At 48.3% G+C, this 26,867-nt stretch overlaps 1 protein-coding gene across 1 annotated transcript in view; it reads right to left on the bottom strand.

Annotated features, from left to right (window-relative positions):
* LOC138582000 (sterol regulatory element-binding protein 2-like) overlaps positions 1–26,867 on the bottom strand; it is a 401,726-nt gene that overhangs the window by 248,873 nt on the left and 125,986 nt on the right. The window contains exon 5 of the mRNA XM_069652893.1: positions 26,299–26,514. Within this exon, the coding sequence (XP_069508994.1) occupies positions 26,299–26,514 (216 nt within the window). The remainder of the gene's footprint in view (positions 1–26,298; positions 26,515–26,867) is intronic.

Raw genomic sequence — 26,867 nt, 5'->3', positions numbered from 1 at the left:
CAGGGCCTGCTACTTTATTCGCACCGCAAGAATAACCTGTTTCCACCTGATCACAGTAATCATAGCTGCAACCAGTCTTCTTTGGGTCCTGCAGGTCTCCTGTTCTGTGGAGGTCTTCATCTTGTCATGCCATGGCTGGCCAGAACACCAGAACGGTCTCATATGAGTCCACAACCGCCGACTAGTCGGGCCCAATCCCAATGGCGAAAGCATCTGCACCCACGACCCCTGGACTTCCATCGACCGTACCAAGCCTAGAAGTAACTGGGGCTAGCAGAAGAAGTCTTAAGTGGTGATCCTGTCAAGGTTTGCCCATCACCCCCACCCACACCCCCTCAGTCTTGCTCTAGAGGGATTAGGAGAGAAACTTTATCTTATCAATTTCTAGAACATTTACGCACAACCATTTGCTTTGGCAACTCTTGTTCGCTAATCACAAACTACATCCTCCTGTGAAGTACAGATTGTGGAGCAGGTGATTTCTGGGCACTAGGCCCCAATTCTTAGAAAACAGGTAGAATACCCACAAGTAAACCTAAGACAAGGGGCCTCTCTACAAGTTGGCCGGTACACGGTAAAATGCTGGTAACGTTTACCAGCACTTTTACTGGAACGGCCAACTACAGGTTTGCCACTAGGGATGGTGGATTTCCCTCCAGCTAAGAGCTAGAAGTAAATCCAACAACCTACGGGCAAAAAAAACTGCCAGTAATACTGGTAAATCCCCCAAATGGAGTCCTATGGAACTCCATGGAATGGGGATTTACCAGCACTTGTAATCTGCCAGTAATTCCGGCAGACCAAGTGCGGGTAACAATGATTCAGTTTGCCGGTATCCTGGCGGTAATACCACCAGGATAATGGAACACTCTTAATGAGGCCCAAGTTCCTTAATAAGTCCAACCCTGCTATCAATGTATGTACCCATCTTCATCTGGTTCCAAATTATTTGCTCTGTTTTTTTCACTTGCTTTATCCTACACAGTTACTTAAAGTGTTGCTCTTGACATTGCTATTATTGCATAACTGTCTTAAAAGCAAAGTGCTGGTGTTCTGTTACCAGAACTCCCAATAGTGAATGTATAGGACATTAGTTGTGTGATATTTACCTGGGGTTTTCTTGCTTACCATGTATTCAATGGCCTACCAAATAACCGAGTAGTTTTGTGTATAAGGTACCTACTTTAATTATTGTAGGTGTGTGTGTCATGTAACCCTAGAACACCAAATTGTGTGTCCAAGTTTTACTTCTCCACTACTCTACCTTGATTGGGTTTGGCTAGACATCAGTGGGCCTCATTACAGGTCGGGCGGTCAGGAATTAACAGTGGCAGTAAACCCACCGCCACTGTTAATTCCGGACCGCCCGATCCAGAGTCCTGCAGGCGGGAGGTGATCTTCCCGCCAGGTACCTCCCGCCTGCAAGTGGACGTGGAAACACCAGCACCATCACGAGATGGTGCCAGTGTTTCCACTTCCCCATTCCCATTGAGTCCTACGGGACTCAATGGGAATGGGGATGGGGATTTACCGAATTCCGCCTCTGGAATTCCCGGGACACCAGGGCTGTAATGCCCTGGTAATTCCGGGAGTCACGGAGGCGGAATGGTAATACGAGTCCGGCGGTAACCAGGCGGTTTTAACGCCGCGTTTACCGCCGGACTCGTAATGAGGCCCAGTGTCTTTTCCAGTTCACGACACTGGTGCCCTCTCCAAATCGACCCAAACGGTCAATTCTGAAAATCCATCACAAGATTAGGAAAAAAGGTCAGTGAAACAATTTTGGAAACGGGGATGAAGCCAGAGACACAGCTTAAAAATGTTAACACAACGCTCGGAGAGACAGGCGATTGACATGTGAATCTATGCCAACACTGGAGAAGCAAAACATTAAACGTGTAGGTATCTATTACTCCTAGTTCATGGCTCTTTCCGAATTATAATGCAAGGAAATCCCAACTAATGACAGGGAGAAGAACTGTGTGATGCAGCCTGTTGCTGTGCATACCAAACCATTGTCTCCTGCACGGGCGCACACATTTGACATTTCGCTTGTCACAGCCAGAGGATAGCAACTAGTTTGATTACCGCAGGGTTGGCAGAAGAATTTTGTGAAAAGAGTTAGGACAGAATCCAATTTATAGGGTTGCCTGGGTCCGCTTTGTGGGTCCCCTAAACCTTTTGCTGGCTTCCCTTTTATGGTTTACGTTTGTGCTTGGTAGGGGGCTCCCACTGAAGTACCCCTACCACTGCAACCTTTTTTTCCCCCCGAAGTGCTACTCTAATAGGCCACGTGGCAACAAGGGCAGGGGTGAATTTTAAGCATCCCACTTTGGCCCCAGGGTTATTCCATCACCCTGGGAGTGTGTTGGGGATAGGCTTGTGGAAACTAATTTAGTTTCAGCTTCACGAGGGGCACAGTCATTTTGACACTATTAGTAGCTCAATGTACCAGAATGGTAGCCAGTGGGTTTATCAACGCATTTTTGAAGTCTTAATCCCAGTCATTCTGTGGTGGGCCATCCATTTGTCTGTATGGAAAGCAAAGCATGCTTGAAACTGGAGTTGTGCTGATGCGGACTCACTCTGAACCTAGCCCTGCACCAAAGTGGTTTAAACTAGGTTGGCTAGATTCTCTGCCCCAGTTAAGACCAATACACAGCATGTATTGATGAACCTGTGTGTCTGCCGGGTGTTAGGACCAGATTTGATTGGTTTAGCCAAAAACCTGCAAGCATGGTGTGCAACTGGGTGGCTGGCTTAGGCCAGCTCCTCAGTAAATTTGCTCATCTAGGGGAACCCTGTACGTTCCTCCTATCGTTATATTTTTACCTGAATTGCTGAAGGATTGCCACAAAGAAGGGTTGCTGCATTTGAGAACCTGGTTTGGCTGGAGAATGGGTTCCTTTGTCTTTGCCATTGTTTCTTTTTAAGCCTACTGGAAGCATTGGTGTAGACATATGGGGGACAAATGCCCCCCCACAATTGTAAGTGGGGGGATATAATGGCATTTATCCCCCCCAAAATGGTGTCTCTGCTGTGTGTAAAAATAAGTCTGCAGGCAGGCTGCAGCGGTCTTGTCAGCATGCGTGCAAAAAGTACATGTTAACTTCTTCTGCAGAGGGCTAAAACAAGTACTTATGCTGCTCGCTCATGCGTGCCCCATGCCCGCGCATTTGGTATGTGGCCAGGCCGGGGAATAAACTGCACAGGCCCCTGCACAGTGCACTGCTGCGCAGCCTCAGCCTTTGTTTTTCCAGAACGAAGGAGAAGCCAGGCAGCGGCGCATGCTCGTGCTGATCGAGGGAGTGTGTGAGTCGTTTCCTATTCTAACTTTCCTGTTTGAGAAGGAGATATGGCCCGCCATATCTCCTTCTGAAACAGGAAGGTTGGGCCGGATCGTGGGTTCTCGGGAGTGGAGTGTGGTGGTTCCTTCTTTGGGGCGTGTGTTGTTGACGCGGGGCACTGCTCAATGTGGGAATGCTGGAAGTGAGGTTGTTTCTGTGGGGTGTGGGCAGTGTTGGTGAATAGGCTAGGAGCACTTCCAGCACGAGACAATGCTGCTGTGGCTACTGACATGCTGGTGCTGAGACTGTAAAACAAATAAAATGGACGCGCAGGCGCAGGCCCCTCGGGTGGGAGCGTTACAACTTACCAGTCCGGATGCTACTGCTTATGACGCTTATATGTAAGCCCGTCCGTATATAAATTTAATTTCCAGTGCTTAGGTGTTGAAACTGCCATCACACTGTTCAGATGATTTCAAAACTCTCCAGACCTAGCACTCTCTTCTTTGCACAGTTTTTGTTTGTGAACCTTTTGAGAACACACATGCCTGCTTTACATGTTTACACTTCCGGTTACAAAACAAAAAAGGGACATCTTTATTGCGTCCCAAGGAGGCAGCGCAACCGAAGGAGCAACGGCATGAAAGTGGAACAAGTGCTGTTCGGACTGCTTTGGGGTGGAGCACTCTCTGGTTGGGACAATGCATGCTGTGGACCCGTATGTGTGAACAGTGCTGTCACAGAGTTGTGGGCTCTTGGTTAACAAGGCACTGTTGATTATTTACAGGAGATCGATTGTGGGGGGCGGTCCCTTCAGGGCTGTTGATTATCATGGTGGCACTGTGTCAGCTCCGGAACACTAATCATTTTGGTGCACTCCTTGTCGGCCTAGAGCCGCCAGTGTGGGTACTGCAGATATGGGGTACGGTTGGTGTGGACCACTGCCAGCTGTGGAGCTGGATAAGTGGGCACTGTCAATTTGTGATAAGGCTAGTGTGAGTAATTGCAGGTATATGGCTGGGTGTCAGTGTGGGAAATTGCTCTGGGACACCTCTGCGTGAGGCTGCTATCACAGAGTTCTCACTGTGGAATGCATGCCACTGTGGAAAACCTTGAGATGTGGAACACTGCTGGCTGTGGAGCACGGTCAGTCCTTGTGCACTGTCGGCATAGGGCTGTCAGTGTGGGCACTACTAATGTGGGATACAGTTGAGGAGGGATAGGGCTGTCGGTGTGGGCACTACTAATGTGGGATACAGTTGAGGAGGGATAGGGCTGTCGGTGTGGGCACTACTAATGTGGGATACAGTTGGTGTTTGGCACAGATGGTTGTGTGGCTGTCAACATAGGCACGGACGGTCTGTCAGGGATTTGACAGCTTGCTTAAAGGAATGGTTCGCACAAAATGTTTTATTTAAAAAATAGATAGGCAATATTAAAAAAAATCTATTGGCAATTTATTTTTTCCAAGTCCCTATGTAAAATTTTGAGCAAATCAAGCTCAAAGAAAGCACATGGGGGCATCCATTTTGTGAAATGGATGCCCGCCGCTGTGCTCGCTTTGGCTTTTGCCAGCTGTAGTAAACAAAAGCTACCACTGGGTGGCTTTTCCTTCATTGGTGCTGTACGCGGAGGACGGGGACCGGAGACTACAGGCAGAAAAGCTGCAGCTGCATCTCGGTAAGTGCTATTTTTTAAATAAAAATAAACACTAGCTGCAGTTTGTTTTCTAGGTTTTCCGGGCTGGAGGAGCCCGGAAAACTTAGAAATAAAACCAGAGCTTTAAAAACGTTGTATTTATGTTTGCGGTTGCTTTTGAAGCGACCGCGAACATAAATACAACGTTATTGTGTTTGAAAACGCTGTGGTTTTTCTTTCTAAGGTTCTCAGGCTCCTCCGGCTCGGAGGAGCCTGAGAAACTCAGAAAGAAAAACCGCAGCGTTTTCAAACACAACCGCGTTGTGTTTCTGCCTGCCGTGGCTATCACTTTGGGTCTCCGGTGCTCCCCCAGGAGAGCACCGGAGACCCAAAGTGAAAGCCACGGCAGGCAGAAACACAACACGGTTGTGTTTACATGCCGCAGTGTCTCTGCCTACAGCCGATTTCCCATTTGGGGCTCTCGGCCTCCCCACGGGGAGCCCGAGAGCCCCAAATGGGAAATGCTAAATGCTGCAGTGTTTCTGCTAAATCTGCTTTCCCATTTGGGGAGCCCTACAGCCCCAAATGGGAAAGCAGATTTAGGCAGAAACACTACACGGTTGGGTTTGAAAACGCTGCGGTTTTTCTTTCTAAGTTTCTCAGACTCGGAGGAGCCGAGAAACTTAGAAAGAAAAACCGCAGCGTTTTCAAACACAATAATAATGTATTTATGTTTGCGGTCGCTTCAAAAGCGACCGCAAACAAATACGTTTTTAAAGCTGCAGTTTTATTTCTAAGTTTTCCAGGCTCCTCCAGTCCAGAAAACTTAGAAAAAAAAACGCAGCTAGTGCGATTTAAAAAAAAAAAAAAAAAAAAGAAATAGCACTTACCGAGATGCAGCTGCAGCTTTTCTACCTGTAGTCTCCGGTCCGCGTCCTCCGAGTCCCGGCACCAATGAAGGAAAAGCCACCCAGTGGTAGCTTTTGTTTACTACAGCTGGCTGGCTTTTCCTTCATTAGTGCCGCAAAAGCAAAAGCCAGCACAGGCGGGCATCCATTTCACAAAATGGATGCGCCCATGTGCTTGCTTTTGGAAATTTTTAGCTTGAATTGCTCAAAATGTTGCATATGGACTTGGAAAAAAAAATGCCAATCGTTTTATTTTTTTAATATTGCCTATCTATTTTTGAAATAAAAAAATTTGGGCGAACCATTCCTTTAATCGTCAGGAAATCACCAGCATGTGGTGAGGGCTGAGAGATGACACCTTGCTTAGTCTGTCTATAGCAATTTTAACAAATGGTGGGCAGCTCCACCTGGAAACTGTCTATTAGTCCAAAGATGTGCACTCATGCGTCCCCTTCTGACTCAAAGTAGTGGGTGGTTATTTTCAGGGACGCAGATGGCAGCCTTTATTTCAAATGATGTTTGAGCTGCTAACATTGTCGACGGTTAACCCATGACTCAGCCACAATGCAGCACGTCAAAAGTAAACCCCCTATCAGCTCTCCATTCAATTAATCCCGCAGCATCTTCGCTGCTCGGGGAAGTGTTGGGATAGGTAATATTGCATCCCCCTCAACAGAAATGGGGGGGTGTAAATTCACCCGCACAATCTCCTCCCGTTCACATGTCTCAGCCACAGAAATGGCCTGGACCACCGATCCCAATCGGCCCACTCCACTCAGTACGAAGTTGTTGAGGAGAGCCCTTGCTTCTCATCAAGTGAAGGGGGTGAAACTCGTCCCCGTTACGCTAGATTAAGAGATGGTATGCTAGCATGCGATTCCAGGTTACACTATGCCAGAATGCATAGTGAGCTCCACAAGTCCCTTCGCCAAGGACTCCCACAAAAGCAGTAATCCCATTTAGGCTTGCAAGGCATTATGACACAAATCAGCATAGCAAAGACCATAGACTAGAAACTGATAGAACCATCAGCCCATCACATTGAATATGTGATACCAGGCTGATGGGTACGTCCAATAAACACGTGCAGCCAATCTTTAAATGCTGTGATATTTTTGGCAATGTCAGTGGCACAGTTTGCTTTATAAAGCGCACTATGATGCCAATTTAAAACTAGCTTCCACAAACATTCCTTTGGACATAACGAGAAGCCCTGTGATCATGAGCAACCGCAACTCCCCATCGAATCATGGGTGCACTTTTGCCCATTTCAGAGTTTAGTGACCATGCTCCTCTCTAGCAACCGTTAAGAGGAAACGGTACTGTCAAAGCCCTGGAGGTATAACACGAGACTTACTGTGCCCCAGGCCCCAGTGCCCGACACGTGAAAAGGGTGACCGCTCAGCACGTGGAAAGCAGACATTCATGCACCTAAGACACAGCAAACCTGATGAGATCCCGCCCCAATCACTAGCCTGAACAATTAACTGGTTTGTATCACAGTCGATCCCTTACTATCCCTTGGCTCTATTTATTACAACCTCCTTCTTCATACACCAGACTTACCGCACAAACGTACTCGACCCCTTCTCTGCTGCAGTCATATTTAGAGTCACTTTCCCCTCTTCTTACCGACAATATCCAGCTCCTTCCCACCTCAGCAGCAGTAAATTCCACAATAGCAGAAAACAAAACAGTGCACGGGCCAGCAAGAGCATACTGCGCAACCATCAGTGTCACCGACAACAGAGAAAACACTAGACCGCGCATGTGTGGTCCACGTGCCTGACAAAAATACGGTCAATATTAACTATGCTGTGCTGCCATGATCATTCGCTATCCCGAACATCTCGCCTTCTATGCCTATTAGTTACCAAAGCGAGGTTTGAATCGCAGCAACATGTGTCAAGTGTTATAGCATTTGTTGCCTGGAAACCCTGATTGTAGAGGGGGGTACACAATTCTCAACCGGTTGTGCAGTCCCCAATGCCGATTTTACAGAATGTGCATCCAGTGCGTTCTTTGCTTTTTTTATTTGCTTATTGTGTTTTAGTCAAAGTCCCCAAAGTGTCCACTGTCCCCCCAGATTTTATGGGTCTACTACGCCACTGGCTGAAAGTCTTTCGAGGAATTTTTCTCCCCCACCCTCCTTATTGGCGGTCACATCTTGGGACAAATACTGGGTCATTGCTGTGCTCAATCGCTGCAAAATCCTCCTGAAATCAAGCGTAAAAGGCCTCCATAGCCTACACAGGTATACTGAAAAATGTACGCATTACATAGACAGTCATATGAAATTCAAATAAATATTATATGCTTAGGACACAGTAAACACCAAAGGTTTAACAAATAAATTGTGAAAGGGCCTAGTATAGACCAATCCCACTCCTAAAGCTACATATAAGGCCTGTACCTTGCGTCAAACCATGCACATTAAACTGCTAGCGGGTTGGGGGAAATAGGGTTCTCTAGACAGCAGTAAAAACACAAACTCTTGTGTCCTGTTCTCTTTATCCCCATAAAGATAGGTTGCCACTACTGTGCTTAAGCTACATCCTGGGCATGCTGAACGTTAACGGATAGTACGCGCTGTGCAGGGGCATGACTGAGGCACCCCATGCAGGTGCCTGCACAAAATAAAAAAATAAATAATTAAAAAAGAAATTTAAAAAACGAGAAAATGATGGTATGCAATGTGCTCCGATTCCATGCCTGTTCTGTCAGATGTCCAACAGCATGAGAGAAAAGCGTATAGGACAAAAGAGTATGTGTTTTACTGCTGTCTAGGGATTCCTTTCTCCTCCTTCCCACCCCAATCACTCAGCAGTCTAATGTGAATGGTTTGACACCAGGTACAAGCCTTACATTCCCCTTTGAAATAGGAAATGGTCTATATAGTAGGCCCTTTTACAAAGGCCCTCATTACGACCCTGGCGGAAATCAACTGACATGACCGCCATAGCGTAAATAGCGTTTCCGCCACTGCACGATGGAGGAAAGTGCGGCTAATTCTGACCCATCGGGCACGAGCATTACGCCATGGCGGAAGTGCAAAGTCCGCGATGGCGGAAATGACCCCAAAACGCCCCTTACCGCCGTCGTACGTCGCCCTAGGTGCAATTCCGCCACCCATATTAGCGGTCACCGTAATGAGCGGTCAGCGCAAAATACGGTGACCGTAAATATACGGAAACGGAAGTAAAAACATGGGGCCGGAACGGGAAACAGCACGCCGTACACCTATAAAACCAGAATCCCAACACAACCATCAAAAATCCGACCCTGAGACGCATCCCAACCCGTCAGCCACCCCAGTTAAAAAAATAAATATGGGAAAAGTTGCTAAAAAAGCGTGCGACCGCAAGTGGCAGGTCCACTTCTCCCACGAGGAACTCACCGTGCTCACAGAGACCCTCCAGGAGAACGCTGCCATCGCCTTCTCGACGCAAATGACCAGGACGGCACTTGCGAACAAGAAGGCCATATGGGCGCTGGTGGCACAGCGGGTAAGTGCGGTGGGGACCGCACCCCGCAACCCACAGCAATGCAGAAAGCGATGGGACGACCTACGGATACGCGTCCGGAGCATACTCTCTGCCAACCGGAACATTGCCACAGCTACCGGGGGAGGATCGGAATCACCCATCAAGTTGACCCCCTGGGAAGAAATCTGTGCCTCCACCATTGGAATGGAGAGCATAGAGGGAGTCGGAGGGATGGAGAAAGGAGTGCAGACATCAGAAGAATCAGGTAGGTGGCCCGAATAAAACAATGCCAAATCCACAATTACCAACCATGTGCAGTACCATGTGTCCCCAGAGTGCACTAGAAACACATGTCCAGGAGAACGACCACATACATTGCCATGACAGCGCCCCTTAAAAGTCAGATTAAATAAATAAATATTTAAAAATCCAAAAAACACACTCTACATGTGCAGCATGCACACCCTAACTGCAGACTGCAAAATAACTGCATCCCCAATGCACAAAAAAATGAGACCACCTCCAAGGCCCTGACCCAAATCACCCCCAGGTACCACCCCAATGCATGTGATACAATTGCCATTACAATTACCACAGACCCATGAATAACGCTCGGCCTCCTTTACTCCACCACAGGGTCAGATTCCAACGACGAGCTTCAGGACACCCCTACCAGCACACCTGCAAAGAGGGCCAAGACCAACGGCCAAAGACCCTCCACCTCAGCTGCACGGATCAAGACACGTCAGCAGCACAAATCGAGTGGCAGCACACTGGAGGGGACATCAACAGGCACCCCAGCAGCCAGCATGTCCACAACAGCAGCACCACAGGTCCCCCCAATGGATGCCACAGAAGGCACTGCTTCTGGTGGCAGCAGCACCATAGGTGAAACTGCTTTCATGCCAGCATGCTCCGACACAGAAAACGGTGCTGTAGATGTAGGATCCATCCATGACCTGTCCCAATCCCCCTGTATGTTTCATCCCGTACACCATGAAGACACCACGCAGGGGCACCCACAAGACGACGACTGGCCAACCCCAACAAGGCCTGTTGCAAGGCAACATGAGGCGTCCAGCCCCTCTGTGACACCACCGGAAATGGGCATGGCCCAGCAGAGGCAACAGTCCCTCGAGCAGATGATAGTGCAACAGCAGCAAATGGCCACGCTCCTCAAGGAGCATGCTGATGAATGTGGGGGTTCTAAGGCAGCCATTGAAACATCTGAGACACTTAGGGCAGAAATGGAGCGTAGTACAGAGACACTAAGGGCACAAATGGAGAGAAGCACCGAGAGCCTGAGGGGACAAATGGAGAGAAGCACCGAGAGCCTGAGGGGGGAACTGCATGCGACGTCTAAAGACGTATGTGGTGAACTTGCCGCTGTGCGCCGTGTGCTCACTGAGCTCTCACAAACCCTTAGGGACATGCATGGACGTGAGCAGGCAGAGACATCATCCGTTGCAAGTTCCGTCCAGGGCAGCCCCCAACGTAGATCTGGGAGGACCCGGCGCTCTACAGGCAGGGGTGCCCCTGATACCCGGAGAGGGGGCTTGCAATAGCGTCTGCCCACTGACGATGAGCGTCTTCGGACACTGGTGTTCGGGGGGGAGGTTGGAGGGTGTAGGGGGTGTGTTGGGCTTCATTGGGTGGCGGGTCGATTGGGTGTGTAATGTCATTTCACATCTGCAATACAATTCTTCATATTCATCCAATGAGATGTGTGGACATTGATCTCTGTGTACGAGGCCTATCTTGGCGTACAGTCCACATTGTGCATGTTCCAGACTCACACAGTGCCACAAGTCCCGTGTCCATGTAACAGCCACCAGGCGTGAGTGCTAGAAGCATGCATCTATGAGATTCTGACGAATTTCACGGGCCGCCTGTGCCTCGCGGACTCCTTGAGGTGCTGCCACATCACCACCCTCATCATGACCATCTTCAGGTGCTTGCAGTTCTGCGTCAGGAGGCATGGCCACATTTCTACGTACGCACATGTTGTGTAGCATGACACATGCCATGACCATCTTTGCAACCTTCTCATGGCGGTACAGGAGTGCCCCGCCAGACCTGCTGAGGCAGCGGAAACGAGCCTTCAGTAGGCCGAATGCCTGTTCTATGACCACACGGGTACGTGAGTGGGCATCTTTGTAGTCCTCCTCATGCTGGTCCTGTGGGTTCCGGATTGGTGTGAGGAGCCATCTCTTCAGTGGATACCCGCAATCACCTGTATGTGGACAAGAAAGGATGTTTGTGGAATGTCAATGCTACGTACGCACCCCCCCCCCTTCCTGCCAGATCATGCACGCATCACCTACCCCACATACTCATGCATTAAATGAGACTCACCGAGTAGCCAGGATCGGCGCCCTGCGTGTCGCTCCATGTAGCGTGGTATTCTAGAGTTCCGCAAGACCATAGAATCATGTGTTGATCCTGGAAATCGGGCAGAACAATGTGTAAAGATCCTGTTGGAGTCACACACCATTTGTACATTGATAGAATGATATTGTTTCCGGTTGCGGTACTGGGCCTCCATGGCATGTGGGACAACCAATTCCACATGGGTGCAGTCGATGGCACCAATGCAACCCGGTATGCCGCCAAGTGCATGGAATCCCACTTTTGTGTTTGTAAGCTCCTGCTCCGAGCGTGGTAAAGTGATGTAGTCGTCTGAGTGCTTCAGGAGGGCATCAAGCACTTGGAATAGTGTCCGTGAGAATAGGGGCTGTGAAATGCCATGCAACTGTCCGACTGTGTGCTGGTAGGTGCCTGTGGCCAGGAAGTGGAGTACAGACACCACCTTCAGTAGGGGTGGGATGGCGGTTGGGCTATCTATCATGCTGACAAGGTCAGCGTGTGTCATGTCGACAATGGCGGTTATGGTGTCCCGGTCCAAACGGTAGAGGGTGTGGATCTGCTCAGCTGTGAGGTTGAACGGATTAGCTCGGAGGCGTGGGATTGCGGGCTGCCTGCGTGGTGGTAGTGGCTGTGCTGGTGGGGCTTGCTGGCCATGCCTTGCCCTCCTCCTCCTCCTCCTCCTGCGTCTCCTCTGTGCGGCCGGTTGTTGCAGTCGTTGGCGTTCGTCTTCTTCTTGAAGTTGGAGTACTTGCAGTGCAATCAGGTCCCCCAGGCCCAACATGGCTAGTCCTGCCGGTAGCATTCTGGAGTGGGTGTGGTTGTGGGAGGGGTTTGGGTATGCAATTTATGTGTTTTCAGGCTGTATAGCCTCCACCTGTGGTGATTCATTTCACCTGTGTCAGCTGCAATGCCTTTCGTGCGAGCACGTCCCGCACACCACGCTGCAATTCGACGCATGGCATCTTGCATTTGCATTCATGTTCTTATTCCCGAAGGCTGTGGAATATTGGTTAATGTGTTAATTCTGCTATGGTCCCATTGTTGCACATGCGATATTTGCATTCGCGAGCAGACTTGTGAAGGGTCAGTGGAATGTAGTGCTCGATCAACGGTGAACCCTCATGCAGCACTGTACCGACGTTCACCGACGGTGGGGAGTCCCATCAGTGATTGAGGCCGTTTGACATTTTCACACACAGCCGCACTGCATAGATGTATTTGTGAATACAGGCGTTCACAGATGCCTTTTCAACGTGATGTTGCAAATTAGGAATTCGAAGGACAGCGCTTTCGGTTTTCGACTAGCGGCGTGGAGACGCCCACAGGTCTGACTGGAAATGTAACGTTCTATTGTTGAATGTCCTTGGGACAGGGCCCATGACGGGAATGCAATGATTGATATGATTTGCATGGGATGCGCTATAGCGTAGTGGACGATAAGGCAGGACGTTCACAAATACATGTGACTTCACTACACAAGGAATCCGGGCAGGAGCACAGTGGATTTAGAAGGCTGCATTACGCACAGACTCAATGGACATTTCGAATGTTATGTGAGTGAATATTCAGGCGTTTTCATAACGGGATGAGGGAATGATGAATGGATGCATGGGAAGATGATTTAATTGGGAGTCGGCCATGTACATGGCTATTTGGAATCTATCCCCTTCCCCTGCGCTATGTGATGCAAGGCTGCCATAGTGGGACCATCGTCTGTCTGCCCTTGTTGAACCCTCCCTGTCTCGACGCGCCTTCAATCACTTGTGTCTATGCACGTTGATGATCCCATCTGATGGATCCTGTTCTGACAGGCGCATGCACACAGACACTCGTTTGAAATAGTGTATTCACCTCGATTTGTGTCGTAATGATTCGCAAGTGAATTTTGGGTGCAATTGATCCTTATGAGTGGGCTAGCATGCATATGGTTGTAGGTTTGGTGTATTGAATGTAGTGAGTAATACATATGAAGTTCGGATGCCCATACTATATTTTTTTTCATTTGGGTGACAGGTATCTCCTCCCCTTCTGCCGCTGCCATCTGTACGCCACTCCTGCAGATGGCTTCTACAGTCGACACCTGCAGCTTCGAGTTAATCAGTGGAGCACCATTACGATCTTATGGGACGATCGCCAATGGCCCACATGCCCTTACGCAGTACTAGTGGCTAGGTGCAGCATACCTAGCTTCCAGCTGGACTAGTGCCTACTTCATGGGACGGGCCTGCGGTCCTAGGCGCTTCCATGTTGCCTTTTTGGACGTGGATGTAGCCCCTGTGTGCCATGGAGGTACAGGGCGTCACATGGGGTAGCTGGTCATTTATTCCGGATGCAGCCCACAGTAATGCTGATCATTTGTGAGTTTATGCTCAAATGGCTGTATGGCCTTGGTGATTTTGATGTGCATTAAATTTATATTCTGATATTAACCGTGTGGCGTTATTCTTTGCTAGTAATGTGGCATATTCCGATTTGTGGCGCGATGTATTGTGAGGTGTTCTGCATTGGGTTCCGGCTTCTGGGTACAGTTGTGTGGTACATGCTTATGGTGATGGTTGGTTTGGCTACTGCCATGTGTACAGGGCTGGTGCAGTCTCCCTCAGGTTACTGCTTTGACTGTTGGTTTACACTGGTGGCAAGCGATGGGGGACTGTTGTTGTTTTGTGTCATGGAATTTTCAGTTCATTTTGATGTACTTGCACCTTCAGATGCCTGTGCTGCATCAGTATGGCAATGGTGTGTTGCCAATTGGGGATGGCCACTCACAGGGCACTTGGGGCCCCTGCATGCATTTGTTCGTTGGCATGCATGGGTGACTTGTACATTTCACTGGTTGCATGGTGTGACTGCATTGCGCCTACGAGGAGTTGTGCAATGTGGCCAGGGAGTGGAGTACAGGCACTCAGTAGGGCCATTACGGTTGGTTCACGATGCCGTAGTTCTCGCCATGGCGGAATGGTACTTTCCGCCATGCTTGATGGCGTTAGGTGAATGTCCGCTGGGGTCAGCATTCGCGTACCGTTGCGCCATGGCGGATATTGCGGTTTTGCACGGCGCGCGTGCGCGTACTTGGTGCAGTTAGCGTTGGCGTTCATTACGGTGTCGCTACTCGCATCGTACTTTACGGTGACGGGTCATAATCGCAACGGGCGGTATTCGATGCCGGTATTGCATTTCCGCCATCGTTTTTCGTATTCCGCCAGGGTCGTAATGAGGGCCAAAGTGTTTTACTGTGTCCTAAACATATAGTACTTATTTGAACTTCAGATTGTACGTAATGTGTATATTTTCCTGTGTAACCTATTGTATCTAATCAAAAGCCTTGCCACTTCGTCTGAGTGAAGCCAATGATGCTCCAATATACATACAATAGAGAGATCTAGACCTCTACTGATCTTTTGTGGTGTCCTTATTTTACCCTTCAGATAGATGCTTGCACACACTTCACCAGAGGATTTGTTAGGAAAGATTTTCTTTTTGCCGCTTTCCTCCCATAGACTTCTAAGGGACACCCTCTTTTTCTTGCTTTGATAAAAGTCCTGACTTTTTGGAGGCAAGTTTGTCCTTTTGCTCATTCGTATGAGGAACTTATCAGGTCACAAAAACATCAGCACTGAGAGACTGTGTCTGATGTGCTTATATTGTTACAATTGCACACATCACATTAAAGTGATGTGTGGTTACGATACTTTGTACTCTTATATCTTTTCCTGTAATGGCATTTTGATTAACTTGACAATGTGGAGATGGTGTCAGTGGATATTTTACTGCCCTGTTTTTCTAATTTTACTTGTGCTCCTTTGCATTTATTGCAAATAGCAATTAAGGGTGGCTAGCAACCCAAGATGGCTGTGCCACAAGGTTTAAGTTTGTTCTTTGGCCATCTTGTCCTTACTGCCTTCTCAGGTCAGGAAGTGCCATTTATGGAATGGCCTTTCCTAGGGAAAGCGGCTATTTTTGCAGGTAAAGGAGTGATGTGTGTGAGCTGTTGTGTGAAGTGGGGCTTGGACTATCTGGTCCCAATATACATCCAGATGCCTGAATATCTGTTGCTGGACAGATGTGGGCAGTGGCTATACGTGATTGGATATCCACTAATAGTGATGCAGTTCCTTATCATTGGAGGGCTCTGGTGAGCTCCTAGCCCACATATTGGATAAAATGAGAACTCCTGCAGCAATTGACCGATCATTGGAGGCAAGACCCCTACACAGAAGAGCCGGCAACACCTGCTGGTGACCAGAATCAACTCCAAAGCTGTCCTAGTGAAGCCCTGCTGCGCTGCCTGATCTCAAGAAGACCCTGGTCGATGCCTCGACCCCTGGACCTGTGGGAACAACCCGTCTTGACCCCTACTCCAGGATCTGTGCCTTCGGAAGGGTCCCTGGACCAACAAGTGGACTGACCAGCTCTCTCCTGGGAAACCTTGCTGCAGCAGCAGGCGTTGCGAGTGCAACCTTGGAACTTGGAGGATCTTTAACTTGTGGAACAAGATGCCTGCTCTTGCCATTTCAACCTTCCAGCATCAAACAGATGATGTGCTGGGCCTGCTCCTTTGGTCGTTCATTGAAGATTGCCTGTCGCCAACTGATCTTGGTGACCTCCATTGCAACGTATCTTCATTGCTCCCTGAAGGTGTCCTGCGGTGGTCTGCTCCGTAGAAGTCTTCATCTGGTCTTCGTTGGGTATTCTGCTGGGAGGTGTCTGGAACATATTCATAAGCACTGCATCCGACCAAAACTAAATCCCACACCAAAAAGTTGTGACCCCCCCCCCCGGACCAAGCACAAATGTTTGTCCCCAACGGATTCTGGAAGCTCAGCTGTGGTCTCTGGGGAAATCAGAGTCAGGGGGTTAAGTAAGCATACCGGTTTGTCACTCCTCTTTGCTCCACAGGGTTACATGCACATAAAGTCCTGGCCTTAAATCACAATCACTCTTTCCCTGACAATAGTCGGTGGAGGCCTGGTCAAGGATCCCTTCCTAGGGCTAATCTATTGTTTTGGTGTTCAGCTAGTTTACCTACTTCGCTTTACTCAACTTTTGACTCTTTTTAATCATAACCACTGGCATTGCCAATCTCTTACTAAACCTACCTGAGAAGTCTAACTTTGGAACTGATGACTTTATGGTACAAGGCCGCTAACCAAGTTAGGGTTGCACGCATTAAGTGCTAGGGGAACGCTTTTCTAATTCTTATGCAACCAAGTACTAACCCGCGCTTCACTGGTTCTTGAATCTAAGATGCTTTCCTACATCGCCTAAGGGTGAATGCGTTATATCTGTTTCATAGTGTGGGTGTGACAAAATAAGAATTTCATTCTTGCGTAGTGTATATTTTAAAGGCCTAATCATTGTATATTTTTCTACTTACCTGTCCAACTTGAATTATTGGTGTGCTCTATGGAGACTCATTGTAGACCTGGCCCACTTGCACATCCCTCCTTAAGACTAAGCCCCGCTGCTGTGCTACCTTACCTTGATGGGGTCTGGCTAAAATCTCACTGTCTCCCGGTTCACCATAATAGGGTGGTCTCACAAAATCCACCCTCGGGGTTGATTTTGGAAGTCCATCTGAACAGGATTAGGAAAAAGAAAATTACTAACGAGGAATAACGCACAACCAGCGATCCAGTGCAAAGAACAGAAGCCCAGCCAGTGCATATTCCCCAAGAGGAGGTAAGATGAATTGCGCAAGGTAGTAGACAAGAACGCGATAAGAGCGCGATTCGCTGAGAGGCCCGTTTTCTTTTTTAGCAATAGGTTTCTAGTACACAGTGGAGAGAAGGCAAGGCCAGTAAAACTTGAAAGGTCTGAACGAGTAGCTAACCTACAGACATTTCAAGATGTAAGGGATACACACCTTCTGAGAACTCCTGCGCACAGGAAACTGGTTGGTGCACCTAGACTTCAGTGATGCCTATCTCACTATTCTGATCGCAACAGCACAGATTTCTCAGTTTTCGGTGGAACAGGGGAAATGGCACTTGACAAGTCTCCTTTTCGGTCTCGCGTCCGCCCCTTGGCCATTCACCAAGATAATGAGACCTGTAGCAGCAGCAATATGGGAGAGAGGCATCAGGATAATCATTTACCTTGACGATATCCTCATTCTAGCTCAAAACAAAGTAGCTCTCCAAGAAAATGTGTGGTTGAGCTAGACCCTTCCATCTTCTCTAGGCTTCATCGTGAACCTAGACAAGTCCCAGTTGCAATCAGTAGAGAGTAAAATTCCTAGGATTCATTATAGATCCAGGAAAGCAGTTCTCAAGCTGCCGACTCACAAGGTGAAATCCATCAAAAAGTAGCTCAGGACAGTCATTGCAAAGAAGATTATTTCGCTTCGCAGTCTAGCCAGAATAGCTTTGATCCAAGTAATCTTTCCAGGACCTCTCCATTAAGGAGCCCTGAAAAAGCTCAAGATCAGACACTTACAGGGAGGAGAAGGATAACTAGTGACCCTAGATCAGGAAGCTCTGACAGAGCTCAATTGGTGGCTTCAGAACATGGAAGCCTGGAACAGCTGAGCAATTTCCGGCGGCACCCCAGATATAATTAGAGTCCGATGCGAGCAGAGCCAGCTGGGAAGTCAGATGCAGAGAGATAGAGACAGGGAAAACGGTCAGCAGAAGAGCGGAGGTTACACATAAATTGTCTCAAGCTTCTGGCAGGGTCCTTCGCACTGCGCGCTTTTACCAAAGGCAAAGCCAACTGTTGGTTTTACCCAAGATGGACAACATCTCTGTTGTCTTTTATATAAGCAAACTAGGAAGGACCAGATCCAAGATGGTAGAAGAGATAGCAAAAGATTTTTGGCATCACTGCCTTCAACATCACATTGAAATATCAGCAGAATACTCACCAGGGGAACAGAACAGGGTAGCACACTGGAACTCACGGTATCTCGTGGATTCCAGCGACTGGAAGCTTCATCCCCAAGTCTTCACACGACCACAGGAGATTTGGGGTCTCCTAGAAACTGATCTATTAGGGTCTAGGTTGAACGCTCAGACACCCAAATACTTCAGCTGTAGGATAGACCCGGGTGTAGTAGGGACGGACTCTTTTCTACACCAGTGGGGCGGAGCAGTGAACTATGCCTTCCCGCCTTTCGTCATGCTGACAAGAGTCCTAGCGAAGGTCTGCAGAGAAGTGGCAGAGCTAGTAGGAATAATGCCATTTTGGAAGTCAGAGGCCTGGTTTCCAGTAGCGATGGAACTTTCTTTGGATTTCCCCGAGGATCGTTCCTCATCGGCAAGACCTCCTGCTCAGCCCAAACAGCCTTCCTCACCCTCTAATAGAAACAGGAAGTCTCTGCGTAATAGCTTGCAGGGTTTCAGGAAAAGATGGCAATTGCCAGGCATTTCGCAGCTCACTGCCGACTGCATTAGAGACTCTGGGGCACCTTCCACCATCCGGAGCTATGGCGTCGCTGGTCCGACTGGTGCACGAATGCAGTATTCATCCCTTTTCAGCTCCTCTAGTTCACTTTGTCAATTTCTTAGCCGACAGATTTCACGACGCATGCGCCTACAAGATGCTCGGAGTTTACAGATCGGCTGTATCAGTGGGACACAATAGAGTAGACGGGAAGCCCATAGGAGAGCACCCTGCAGTTGTTCGCTTACCCAAGGGAGTGAAGTTGAGGAAAGCACCAGAACCCAAATATGCAGTCCTCTTGGACATCAGAGAAGTGTTACGAATGTTTCTCACTGGCCGAAGTACAGCAAATCTCTCGCGGTCGCAATTGTCAGTGAAGCAAGCAATGCTGCTCTGCTTAGCAGCATGCAGAAGAGTACTGGGCGTTAAGGCACTGGAAATAGAAAGGAAGATATTTTACATGGAGGGCGTAGTGTTCAGCATAGCTAAAAGAACAAAATGTGACTAAGATTATTTCTTAACTCACTTTCCAGAAAACAAAAAGATATGCGTAGCATAGTGCATAAAAGATTACTAGGCAGCAACAGCCAACATTAGACCAGTAGGAGTAACACAGTTGCTTATAGCACGTAGGAAGCCGCACCACACTGTAGCTATAGCCACGATAGCCAGATGGGTCAGAGAGGTTATGCATTGGGCAGGCATAGACCTGTCCAGATTTGGAGGCAATTCAGCTAGAGGGACAATGCTGTTAGTGCTTTCTCTGCAGGAGTGTCACTACAAGACATTATGAAGTCAGCTGATTGGTCTTCCGAAGCTACATTTAAGACTTTATTTCAAACCAGTGTCAGAAATACCTAATAGAGTAGTGGCGAGCTTTGAACAAGCATAATGCTTGCCTCCTGTCTGGACATAGAATTAAGTTTGCTCATGCTGACAGCGCAGGGTAGTCTTTGATTCTATTATAGACACAGAGGCTAGCATTATATCCTGCCCAATACAGCGAGAGGTTTCTATGCTGACATGTGTATTCATGATGTAGGAACTCTCTAGCGTATTCCCACCCTCACGATTGCACCCTTGATTCCTTATAGGAGAATGCGGCAAGGTCCTTTGTTCGGTCCTTTGGCCATTTTGTCCCTTTGCCTTCCCCAGGTCGAGCAGACCCGGGAAACTGTCATGCAGACTTCCGCGCAAACCGTAGCTTTCGCGGGCTTCTGCATGCCTTGTGTGTGTGCGCGCGCACAGGATGTGGGCTGGAGCAGCTAGTTCCAATACACATCCTGGGTGCCAGGATGTCTGATGTGCTGGGATCACCATGGTCCATGATTGGTCCACGTCTGGAATGGTTGAATGTGAGCAGATCTATTGGTTTCTCTTTGTTTTCGAGCGAAGGAGATTTCGGATAAGATAAAGCACTCTAGAACTATTCCAAGTCGATCTTCTGAGTTCACACCTATCTGAACCGAAGAAGCAGATCTGTGGAACTGCTGGTGACCTGCTGGAAGGTTTGGCAACCTGACGTCCCGTCAGAGTTTGCTTCTCATCGATCACAGAAGGCTTGCAAGGGCAGTTCGACCCATTGGAGTAGTGGGATTAACTACCCTCGGCAACTCCTGCTTAACCTGCAAACGAGTCTCTTCGGAAGTGGTCCTGGACCGCCCATCAAACTGATCAGCTAGTACGGGACCTTTGCCTTGGAACCGCCGCCATATCGGGTTTCAACTTGAGACTTTGGTAACCGTAAACTCTTGGTAAAAGGCACTCTCTCGCCGAGTTTCATACACCTAGCATTGCTAGATCTGGAATTAGGATAGTCCGCCTGAACCAGAGCCTACGCTGTACCTGTGTCGCCCCACTGTGCTGACGAGCTTCGTGGAAGCCTTGCTGCTGTCCCCCACGCCTCCTGTGCCCAAAGAGGAACTGGTCTGATCCGATCGCCAGAAGAGGAGAAAGCGCCACTGTCCCACCATGGACTGAGGTCCCGGAACACAGACCCTGAAAGCCGGAGAGACGCGCAACTGCTGGACTCGAACCAGCAAGCGAACTGGCCTTTACGGGCAAAGTTTGTTCCGGAGTGCGTCGAGGGTCAGTGAGTACTTGCAACACTTACCGGTAGCCGCTGGTGCATCCATAGACTTTTACGCACAAGTGTCCCCCAAGGGCCACTCTCCTTTGTTAGGGTAGCCTGTGCTACCATCCTATTCCCAATTCCTGGAAATCACAATGCCCTCTTGTAGAGACCCTCCTTGAATAGTGGGACCTTATGCTTCATCACCTCACCCATCTTCCTGAGCCACTACAGCCCCTTGAAGAGACCAGTTTTGTGCTTAACCGCATGATCGAGTGCTCCCGTGCTGAATGTGCTTTTGAGCACAAGGTTCCACACTTCGTAGGGATTGGACTGCCTATTAGTCAGGGTTTGAGTTGTTGAAGGACAGCCCCAAGTAGATTTGCACTGTCTGACCCCACCCCCTTCTATTCCAGGTTATAGATCTGTGCATGTGGAATATTAATTTAGACTAATAGTTAATGTATAGGTTTCCTAGTATAGTGTTGTGTTGTGTTAGTATTGTTAATATTGCTGTGGTTTCACCCTGTGTTTGAGTTCAAAGGCCTTTAATAAATGTATATGTATTTTTGATATATATACACACACACCTGACGAATATTTTGTGTTGTTGTTTACTGTGTGCTCATTGTGGGCTTTCGATCACCCTCACCCCTCCTGAGATCTAGTCTTGACCACCACCAATGTTACTTAGTTTGTTCTGGCTTGGCCTGGCTTGTCCAGACAGTTACCCTGTTCCAGGAAACTAGGCTGCCTTCTGAACCTCTGCCCACCAGGTCAGAGTTCAGAAAACCATCTTAACAAAGGCGTATTGCAGGGAAGATGGACATGTCCAGAAAGTCTGGGTACCAGTACCTCCTGGCCCATTCTGGGGCAATAAGGATCATGCATTTCCTGAACTGTCTCAATCTCCTGATCACATGAGGAATGACGGGGACTGGAAGAAACGCGTACAGGAGTGGAAACACTACATCCACCACAAACATATCTCCTAGAGCTCCTCTTGAGGAAAATTCCCTGGAGCAGTAAAGTTTGCACTTCTTGTTGACACTGGTCGCAAACAGGTCCACTTGAGGGGTTCCCCAAAGGGTGATGATCTCTTGAAGGACTTCCTGAGCTAGTTCCCACTCGTGGGAGACTGTGGTCTGCCTGCTCAGAGCATCCACCACTGAGTTCTCCCCTCCGGCTGGTGATCAGCCGACAGGGAGATTCCTTCTTGAATTGCCCAGTACCAGAGCTGCATTACCTCTCTGCACAGTGGTAGTGACCCTACACCTCCTCTCTTGTTGAGGTAGTACATGACCACTGTGTTGTCAGTCATTAACAGGACATTCTTTCCCCGAAGAGAGGGCAGAAAAGTCTTCAGTGCAAGTCTGATTGCTCTCAGCCTTAAAAGATTGAAGTGTAGTTTGGACTCCGATGGAGACCAACGACTGCTGATGGTCATATCGTTGGCGTGTGCTCCCCACCCCTTCAGTGAGACATCCGTCACTACGGTTATCTCCGGCCATAGTTGACAAAAGGTTCTCCCTTCATAATGTTGTACTCACAGGCCCACTACAGGAGATTCTATGCAACCCTGCTTGGAACCTGAATTAGGTCTGACATGTTGCCCGAGAATTGAGACCATTGTGTCCTGAGAGCCCATTGAAGGGATCTCCTCAGGCGAGCCTTTGGCACCACAAAAATGCAGGATGCCACGAGGCAAAGCAACCTCAAAGTCGAAGGCCATGAGACGCTGGGCACTCTGAAACGTGGAGACCATCTGCACAATGTCTTGAGCCCTCACCTTGGGTGGTGCGCTCTTTCCGCAAGGATGTATACAGTGCGGCCCAGATGAACTAGAGCTTTTGAGATCGTGTCATATGGGACTTCTTGTAATTGAGGGAGAATCCCAGTCTGTGAAGAGAGTGACAGGTGACGTTGAGAAGATCCAGGACTTATTCATGAGAACACGTCCTGACCAGCCAATCGTCCAGGTAGGGGTAGACGTGAAACCCCCCTCTCCTGAGACTCAGTGCCACCACCGCCATCAGTTTGGTGAAAACCCTTGGGCGGAGGTAAGCCCAAACGGCAGAACTCAAAACTGATAATGAGAACGGCCAACGGCGAATATTGAGTTGGAGGGCCTGAAGGATCTGAGAAAGTATGACCATCTTGAACTTGTTCTTCCTGAGGAGCTTGTTCAAGTATCGATGGGTCTCAGTCGTCTGTCCTTTTTGGGGATTAGGAAAAATGGAGCGTAGCATCCTTTATTCCTCTCTGCTACAGGAACAGGCTCTATAGCACCTTTCTCTAGCAGGATCAAAAGTTCCTGAACAAGAAGCAGATCTGGGACTTTCAAAGAATGGCTCCCCGGTGGATGGTTCTGAGGTCTTTGAATGAAGAGAAGGCAGGTTTCTAATGGCCAAGTATCCGAAGTAATGTCTCGCCGTTCTTTCAGATGTTGAGACAGTCTGCCTGCCACCGGGGTGTCGTGACTCAAGAACTCAGAGGGGTTTGAAAAGGCTGAGGCTGCCTAATAGCAACACCCAAACATTTGGCTGCCACCTTTGAGGTCTGCAACTTCAAGGATTTCGACAGCCTTGCTGTCAAAAAGAGGAGACACGTCAAAAGGCATGTTAAGGAGTCTAGACTGCACGTCTGGGGCAAATCCAGATTTCCTTAACTACGCAAATCTGCAAATTGCGGTGCTTGCCGCCATGGCTCCGCTGATGCGGTCAGCAGAATCCGGACCAAGAGACTCGCACATGGCTTCCTTGCTGTCCCTTAACAATGGCCAAGAAACTGTCGCTTTCCTCCACTTTAGGAATATGCTCAGCCGCCATAGAAATGCAGTCTCCGAGTGTATGAAAACTTTGCTAAGACACATGTGAAGTTGGCTGATTTAAGAGCCATGCTCCCTGCAGAAAATACTTTTCTTGCCCATGCATCTCCACTTTTGGCACCTCGATGGAATGGGATGGTTGGATAAACTGTTTTGAGGTTGTGGCCTGCACCACCAGACTTTCTGCAGTGGGGTGTTTTGATAAGTAGTTGGGGTCACGATTAGTTCTTGTTTACTGCCAGACTTGACTGTGGCGTCTCCCAATTGGCACTCGCCCTTTTCTGAAGAGCAATGTGGAAAGGTAAAATGGCACCCTTTTGCGGATCTTGATCAAGGATGTCTGTTAGATCTTTCTGCTTGAAGAGCAGGGGAGGTCCGGTCAGGTCTGCTCCATCCCAGGTAATCTACTACCTTAGACATTATCTGCCTGTATGAGGCATCTGCATGTTCATCAGACGCAGGCTTACCAAATTCTAATTCTGGTGAAGTGTCCACTCCACTGGCCTTTTGCAAATGTTCATAAAGTTCCTTTAGCCTGGATTCCTCTCATATAAAACTATCAGGGACATTTGGTGTACCATACTGTAACCCAAATGGCGCATCATTATCAGATGGCTCATTGTCCTCATAAATAGAGGTTAGTGACTTGGTAAAGGAGTGAAAGTTTCCTCTGGTAAGGGCATCAAAGGTTTCAGAAATGCGGAGCTCGAGGAGTCATCTATGTCTTCGATGAAGACGTTTTCGACTTCGATGGCACCAAGGGTTTCAATGGCATTGATGGAGTCAATGGGTCGGCTGGAGTCGATGGCGCAGCTGGCGTCAACGATCTCCACTTATGACTTAGATGATTTCTCATTGTGTCGAGGACTCGACTACTCTGTGGATCTGGCCTTTGTCCCGGGCACGAGCCCTTTCCTTACCAGCTTTAGAATTTGCGGTAGAAGCATGGTTTACAATTACCCCCAGGACCAAGGATAGGAACAAACTGCCTTTTCACTGTGTTGACATTCATGCCTGAAGCAATTGCCTGGCAAGGAAGACTCTGGTAAGAGCAGGGATCTCGCGAAGATAGCTCCCTGCAGCTTGGTTAACAAAGAAGTGTGGTAGCTCTGCAGAAAAACATCCCATGATGGGGGATAATGACTTGAGGCCCCCTACATCCCAAGCAGATCAGGTGGGTGTTGGTGACCCCAGCACCCTTCTACGTGCTGGTAGCAACCCACAACCAAATGGAAGATCCTGGCAGTAAGCAACAGGGAAACTGCACTAAACAGCCCCAAAAACAGTTCCAGCATGGAAGACTCGACCCAGCAGATGAAGAAAAAAAAGCGGGAATTGTAAAAAAAAAAAAAACACTCTTTCAGCCAGTTGGAGGGAAGCAGCGACCAGGCATGATCTTAAGTACCACTGCAAAAAGGTAGCTGGTCAAAAGGCAGCCTACCAATCAGTAGAGGGGGTTAGGGGAAAAAACAAAAAAAAATAACAAAAAAGTCCTATTGGTGGGTCAGTAGGACTGCCACTCAGCCTAGACCACTCTCACATTGAGAGCCCAGGGCGTGCACTTGCCTTACCACCTGTAAACTAATATGGAGGCTGCCATGTGGGCTCACAAAGCGCCCATGTGGCCAGAACGACCATTGTGTGCCTTCCTCATTGTTACCTTCTACAAAGGGAGGCCAAAAATACAAAACGTCCGAAAACAGGATTAAAAAGAAAAATGGGTAAAATGGCTTGCACCACTAGTGAAGCCAAAAAGTGCCACAGTCACTAGCTTAGTCCCTAAAATCAATGCAAAGTCACGTAAACACCCTAGTGCAAAAATGATATGCCCGAGAAGAACCCCTGGGACTGGGCATCTTCGGGGCGACCAAATAAGATATACCTTAAAAGGTAAAAAAAAATAATATTGCAATGGCATTAGGGACTTCTGGGAAAGTTTTTGGTGGCCAGAGGGACATGTCAGTGATTCACAAAAATCAGGGAAAACAAGCAAAAAGGGGAGGTGCCCTTAAAAGTGACGGCAGAATCCTCAAAAATACTAATTGTGTCTTAACACCTACCCAAAAGCTTGCTTACGCCATTTTCTCTTTCCTTGCCACTGGCACCAAGGTTCTTTTGAGTTCCTTCTTCCCATTCCTGGGTAGTAATTCATCCTAAGAGCTCCTCCTGTCTCCAATGCATAGGCCCCTTAGTAGCTCTTATTCTCCCTCTCCAACAGCTTTGCTTCACACTTCCACAATCCTTATCTGCTCACACAGCTGCTCAAAGTGATATAAAATCTTGCCATACTTTCACCTGCTGACCTTTCTACCCCATTCAACAATCACCTTCTTACCTTCGAGTCATTGCCCATGACCAGGTCCTTCAACTCCAAAATCTTGTCATTGATAGATGAACGGTACCGCTTTTCAATTATGTTGTGGGTGCTCCGTCGCTCACCCTCCTTAGGGACCTCCATTTGCTTGAGCTGACCTGGGACCTGCTTCAACGACTCCTGTCCCATCATCAGGGGCATTGTGGTCATGAAGGTTCCATTTCCTCCCATTAAGGTCTAAAAAAGTAGACCAAAAACAACTTGATTAGCTTATGCAACATAACCTACAGTAGGACAGATTGAGACAGTTTTATAACGAATCACAGTCATAACTTTTTAAGGGCTGTATCTTAAATTGAGACATCTTCAAGGCGTAAAATGGACTCAAATCCTTTGAATAGTGGTACAGGATGGGGATAGAAGGTCTACATGTCAAAACAGAAGATGGACATAAGAAATATATCATAGGAGGTTAGAGAGATTTATCCACAGACATTTGGTGATGGTGATAAAAAGAAAATCTATCCCAAGAGCAAGACATGGTTAAATCCAAAACCTATACCCAACTCTTTGTACAGAAATAGTAGAGC

The sequence above is a fragment of the Ambystoma mexicanum genome, chromosome 3q (assembly GCF_040938575.1).
Source record: "Ambystoma mexicanum isolate Mex_15411 chromosome 3q, UKY_AmexF1_1, whole genome shotgun sequence".
Taxonomy (NCBI): Eukaryota; Metazoa; Chordata; class Amphibia; order Caudata; family Ambystomatidae; genus Ambystoma; species Ambystoma mexicanum.
The sequence above is the reverse complement of the archived record's forward strand: the minus strand, read 5'-3'. Positions and strand labels throughout refer to the sequence as shown.